The 6,624-nt window shown below is 44.6% G+C and overlaps 1 protein-coding gene across 2 annotated transcripts in view; it reads left to right on the forward strand.

Moving 5' to 3' along the window:
- SHLD1 (shieldin complex subunit 1) overlaps positions 1-5,975 on the forward strand; it is a 224,901-nt gene extending 218,926 nt beyond the window's left edge. For both annotated transcript variants that reach the window (XM_068232498.1, XM_068232497.1), the window contains one exon: positions 5,335-5,975. In XM_068232498.1, coding sequence (XP_068088599.1) covers positions 5,335-5,816 — 482 coding nt within the window. In that variant the 3' untranslated portion in view covers positions 5,817-5,975. The remainder of the gene's footprint in view (positions 1-5,334) is intronic.
- The last annotated feature ends 649 nt before the right edge of the window (positions 5,976-6,624 follow it).

Below are 6,624 nucleotides of genomic sequence, written 5' to 3' on the forward strand. Positions count from 1 at the left end.
CGTCAGGACGTCGGCTGACGTCGATGACGTCACTCCGCTCGTCGCTATGGCGACGATATAAGCAAAACAAGGAAGGCCGCTCATTGCGGCCTTCCTTGTTTATTCTAGGCGCCGGAGGCGATCGGAAGATCGCCTCCGGAGCGCCCTCTAGTGGGCTTTCATGCAGCCAACTTTCAGTTGGCTGCATGAAATATTTTTTTTTTTTTATTTAAAAAAAACCCTCCCGCAGCCACCCTGGCGATTTAATCAGAACGCCAGGGTGGTTAAGTACTAGACTAAGGAGTTGAGGAGTCGGAGCAATTTTGAGTACCTGGAGTCAGTGGTTTCATAAACGGAGGAGTCCGACTCCACAGCCCTGCTTTAAAGCGGTATTGTCACCATAAAAATCAAATTTCAACAGCAACTGGTCTGAGTGTATTAAGTGATAAAGATGCTAATCCTGCATTCAAAACTTGCAAAACTTTTTCTGCTGTTATAGTTTGTAATTATCACATACTTTGGGAGCACTGGCCCTAGTGCCAAACCGTGCCAAATAATTGAATGCTGGGAGTTCTTTTTATCTAGAATTTATTCCTCCTCTTCCATTCAGTTCCCTGTCTAGCTGCTTATCAGAAACACCCTCTGATTACTTGTGTTTACAAGCAAGGCTGAGGTGACTCAGTGATTGGATGTGTAAATAAAAAAAAAAGACAGTGCAGTTGTTAGTATACACCTCAGTGGGAGTGTCTGAAGACTCTGGGAGGAGGGCAGCTAATGAATACACAATGAGCAAGAGAAGGGGGGGGGGGACAAGAGTCAGGGAGGATATGATGTCAGCATTAGCTTGGGAAGATGGCCACTGCCTAGAATAGGATTTTCTGCTTTTCCTATATAAAATTCACAGGAATCATTACGTGGATAGCACAATACATCCCTCCTGGCCCCTGAGCCGGCTGTGGGCCCTCCCAGTCACCTCCCAATGTAACTGTTGCTCCCTTCGGGCCTCTGCATAGTCTGTCAGTGTAGTGTCTCACCTGCCTGCCAGCACACGTGAGACGCTACTCTACAAAAGATTCTGCAGAGGCCCCATGCAGCAACAGTTAAGATGGGGGGGGGACCTTGGGATCCCCTGCAGGCTCTGGGGCCCTGGGGCAATGGCCCCTTTGCCTCTATGGTATACCTGGGCCTTGTGGTAGGTATGGCAGTGAGGTTAGTATGCAGACCATTTCATGACTGCTTTAACATGTGTGAACCTGAAGTTAAATATAGTATTATGTGAGATAAATCAGAATATCTGTAGAACTAGTAATGTCAAATAAGTGCTAATGTTAGCTTGCAGATTAGACTTTCTCACTGGCATCCACTTTCTCAACACAACTAAAGACCTGCTCAGCTTTTCTCCTCATTCCTTTTCTGTGCTTATCGTGTTGCATGTCACTTCAGGCTTACGTTAAAACACCATTCCAGGCATAACTGCTTTCCTAGCTCTGTGTCGGTACTCTGATGGACATGTTTTTGTATATGTAGGAACTTTTTTTTATTTGTGTGTTAGCAAATCACTTCTAAGCTATCTGGTCAGGAGCCCAAAGGTAAGGCACTTTCTGCATGACAGATTGTCGTTGCTTTAAGCCAGTGATGGCTAACCTTGGCACTCCAGCTGTGACGAAACTACAAATCCTATCATGCCTCTACCTCCCCAAGTTATGCTTAGAGCTGTTGGAGTATTGCAATGCCTCATGGGACTTGTAGTTCCACCACAGCTGGAGTGCCAAGATTGGCCATCACTGCTACAGGCTGCAGTCTTTTCAGAGAGATTCAGTCTGTGCCTGCTCCCTTGTAGTCTGAACACCAGGGTGATGCGCAGAAGCAGCAGCCTCACCCATAGAACCTGAAACTTGCTCACTCCAGCAGTTTCTAGCTCTGTTACCTTTTCAGGCAGGATTTTTAGCTGAAGAAGCAAACATTCTATTTCATTATTTATTAAGCTAAAAGATGGTATTTTCAGATGTGTGCCTGAAGATAGGTTATCAGCATTAAGGGCATGCTGAATAAATGGTTTAACTGAATCAACCACTTTGGTTTGCCAGATGTGTGGGATTGGAATAGGATTATTCATTTGCAATGTGTTATTCATTGGATGACACCCAGAACCTCCTATGCAGCAAGATGAAGGCTTTTTATTCATCGGGATACAAATAATGGTAGAGGAAGGGTTATGGCCTCTCCATATGACGGGGCCAGTCGTGAGCTATATGTACAGCAAGGACACAGCATGACTGGATAGCTTGTAACCCCTGCAGAGACCTCTTTGCTGCTTCGCTGTTTCCTCGCACTGATCACAACCCACATGGATCATTTGCTGGAAACAGAATACTTGCTTTTTAATTAAATGTGGCATTTGCACTCTTCAGGAAGGTGTTTTGAGGCCGTTAATGTTTCTAATTAAATAGCAATCAGCAACCTTCGCATCCCATGTTTTATGAAATGTTATTAACGTGATTCTTATTCAACACTGTGCAGCAGCTGCGATGTATAGGATAACCGTCTGCTGTAATGTTTTACTGACGCAGACATTACCTTTAAGCCACTTTTACACTTGTTTTTTTTTTTTTTTTTGCACCTTGGTGCAATGCAATGTTCCTGCCACATTGCACCGCAAAGCAAAAAACCTTACTTATATGACCCTGCGGCAGAGTGCACCAAAAGGGTCATATGCATAGTGCCGCCTCCGCTCAGTGACGTACTTCCTGCTGGGCAGGAAGTACGTCACTGAGATTCCTGTTGGTCTGCGCATGCATGCCCCGGTGAGCTGCATTCCGTCGTTTACACTTACTGGCTCTCCAATAGATTTCCGTTACCTTAAGTGGTAACGCAGTGCCGCCCTTGCGTCAGCTTGGATACTTCTGACGCAACAGACTGCAATAAGTGTTAAAGTCTCGATAGACTTTTACTGCTTATGCAGCCTCTAGCAGTAAAATAGGGTAATGCAATACAGGAATTGCCTTCAAGTGTAATGCTGGGCATACACGGCTCATTTTTGCTGCTCGATTCTCTCACTCGATCGTTTCCCCGCTTGATTCTGCAGTCAATTCTCTTATCTTCTGCTCATTTTTCTTATCTTTTTCCATTAACTGTTATCCGGAATTGAGCGGCGAAACGTTTGGGCGGGAGATCGGACATGTCAGAAATTATCTATCGAGCCATCTTAATGGATCAAAAACGATCTGTGTATGGCCAGCATAAAAGGGCCCTATATGTGAAATACCAGGTGCATAGGTTGTAGTATGCAGTATACCCATCTATGCTTTGACACAATCTTTCAAATTGTATTTAAAAACCTCACCTCTTCTTCAGTATAACCATTAAAAGAACTGAATAACCTTGAACTAATGACTTGATGAGAAGCAAACGGTACTTAGTACAGAAGTTCCTACTTCCCTTCACTGAAGCAAAGCAAAACAATACCGGGTACACTCAGTCATTTCAGCTAAAATGCAGAAACAATCAGAAAATACAAAGGACTATAGGCCGTTTCAAAGCAAATCTGCTTCCTGCTATGGATGAGGAATGTGGTAGAAATGGAATATGAAAAGCATTTTAATATGAAAATCTCCCTAGATGCAGCATTAGAGGAAGTCAATCTGAGCAGCTTCCACAGTCCAAACTCTTTTTCTAGTCTTTTGATTTTGCCAGTGCGCAGGGCGAGTCACCTGCGCAGTAGAGCGGATACGATCGTGTACGACTATTTCCGCATGAGCCCATCAGAAAGCCGCTAATGCGCCTGCACTGGAGCGGGGAAAGTAAATATTGCAGGTGCTACAGCAGACACAAGCTGTTGGCTGTGGTTTCGGCGGAGAACGGGGGGAGCCTCATTAGGATCCAGAGGAACCTTCCCCCTCCCAAGGTAAGTACCTCCAGAGGGTTATATTTAACTGGCCGTCTCTTAAAGCATTTTATGTGGCACATCCTGGAGCTTCCCTTTAAGACTGTACACTATAAGCTATGATTGACCACTTAAGATATGGAAAGAGTTGGTTCGCTTCCTTCCAGGTTAAAAAATATCTACTTTTTTTTTAGAAGGCAGCACTAAACAAGATATTGCTGGAAATAAATATGCATAAAAAGTACAATTTCTTAAAATAAGTTCCTGCAATGAAGATTTTCAATTTTCTGTTTAATTCACAAAGACAGTGAATATACAGCCAGCCGGTGTTGGTATCAGGTGTAAGTATAGCTCTAAGGTATAAGTAGCTCTCAGATGCTCACAGTATGGGACCTGCCTCCACTCCCTACGATGCCCAATCACCGCTTACCCGGAAGGTAGGGAGTGGAGTCAGGTCCCATACTGTGGAGTGAGAATCCACCCCACACTTGCGTAGTTCTCCATCAGGTCCACATCTTTTTTGATTGGTGAGTAGGATAGGAGGGGAGGTATATAAGGAGCCAGGAACTCAGTAGGCATTATACCACTGCACTCGACAAAGAGCGGGAGACCGCTCGAAGCGGCGACTGTCCGTTTTGATTTATTGCCCAGCTGCAATGTAGACACACTCGCCTCCAAGTGTGCCCGACAGCGCTGTGAGCATCTGAGAGCTATTTATACCCGAGAGCTATACTTACACCTGATACCAACACCGGGTGATGGCTGGATATTCACTGTCATTGTGAATTAAACAGAAAATTGAAGATCTTCATTGCTGGTCGGCTACTTCATTAGATTTCAAGTCTGGAAGCCACTCAGACAAGACTGTGCAGGAAGGATCTATAGCAAGTGAGGTGTGCTGTTCAGGAAGTATATCTACTTAAAGTAAGTTCCATCCGCTAGTTATAATCTTCCTATAATGGCACAGATGATCCACCACTACACCCGATGTATACAGACTCACTAGATCAAAGGACCTATATGTAGGTCAGCAGATGCCTTGGAACACTAGGCTGTTCCCCACCGAAATGGCATAGACCAGTACCAGTATTCAAATATCCTCTTCACATCACCAGTTCAGCAATCCGTGCAGCATTACCTTGATGCAAAATTCTGCTAATAGTGTAAAACAGTACAACTTTTTATTAGCTTTAAATCCGATGTGCATTTACAATTTGCGTTGATTAAAAGATCACATGGAGTTTTAGGACGGCTCTCCCCCGTATGTTGGGCACTGGCTGATATAATAGGCAATCCACTCTGGTTGGCACGCTACGACCTCCGGTGCTCCATTTAAACCACCCTGCTCCATGTGTAGTCAGCTCTCGTTTCCGCATCCAGACCCGAACAACACTATAAGCTGTCTATGACTCATTTGTGCTTATTTATATAGTTTTCATAATCTAATGACTACATTTTATTCTTCTTTGTAGGATACAGAATTAGCCATTCGGAGGATAGCGAGATGGTAGAACTGGAACGTGATGAAAGATCCTCGGCTCAGCCGCTTGGCAACGACACTTCCTGCTTCTCAGATCAAAGGAACATCGCCGCAACCTTCTTCCCCAAACTGGCTGGCGATGAGGACATTAACGATGGTCATATTCGGGCTGCTTTAGATGCATTTTATGCACAAAGCTCCCAGACTGGAGACAATCCGTATTCCCGTCAACTTTCTGGGAAAATATCAGAGCTGAAGCAAAAGAACCATTTGTATGCCCTGCGCAGCTGTCAGATGGCCAAGGTTATTTTAGATTTGGAGGGAACAAAGATTTTAGAGAACCGTGCCACTGACGATCCATTTGCTTCCAACAGTAAAACAGAACCAGCTGCAAATTTAAAGCCAGTGCCAGGACTTTCCCAGGATGTAGTTACTTTTCTAACGAGCAGTAAAAACACGGAAGAGGACACCTAAGGGATAACTCTACCCAAAACAGATTTCTCCATTGGGACAGAATTGGAGAACTGGCCTTTTGTACCATCCAGGCTTTCCCCCAACCTTACTATGGTTATTAGCGGCTGAGCTTGGTTTTAAAAGAAAATTTTTTTTATGAAATAAAATGTATTCTTCTAATTGATCTATCAGTACTGTTCTTCCCTTGCTCATGATATGCATTGAAAGATGGCTAAAGACCTTCAGACTGTGGTTTATAATCTGCTATGGTAACAATGATAAGTAGGCAGAGGGCAGCTTTTATTGCCTATAAAGATAAAATCATTCTCTGAGGGTCCGTGCACACACCCAATTTTGACTGGACAGTTTTACCACATGCATCTATTATGAGGGCCACTGGATTTTGAATACTATGAACTGATATTCTACTAACTTCTATCACCATTTACCAATATTCTTCTATCACCTAAATCAGGCCTAGGCAAACTCCTTCAGCCCACGGCTGCTATGAAGCCGGTCAGCCAAGTAAGTAATTCACACTACCCTTCTACCATCGTCTCTTAACTACCTAACGCCAATGGGCGTGATCAAGGCGGCAGCCGCAGGACCTCCTAATGCCAATTGGCATCAATTCCTGGGGCGGGGATTTGCAGGAGATCATGTGCGCGTGTCTCCGCTCCGCCATCAGCCTCCCTGTGGCGATTGCCGCTAGGAGACTGTTAGACGGTGAAACCGATGTCCTTTATAGCCGTACAGCGCTGCGATCTATGGCAGCGCTGTACTGGGGACAGGCTAAAGCCTATGACAGACGATCATGCTGATTGGCTGG

Source organism: Hyperolius riggenbachi, chromosome 4 (assembly GCF_040937935.1).
Source record: "Hyperolius riggenbachi isolate aHypRig1 chromosome 4, aHypRig1.pri, whole genome shotgun sequence".
NCBI classification, from domain to species: domain Eukaryota; kingdom Metazoa; phylum Chordata; class Amphibia; order Anura; family Hyperoliidae; genus Hyperolius; species Hyperolius riggenbachi.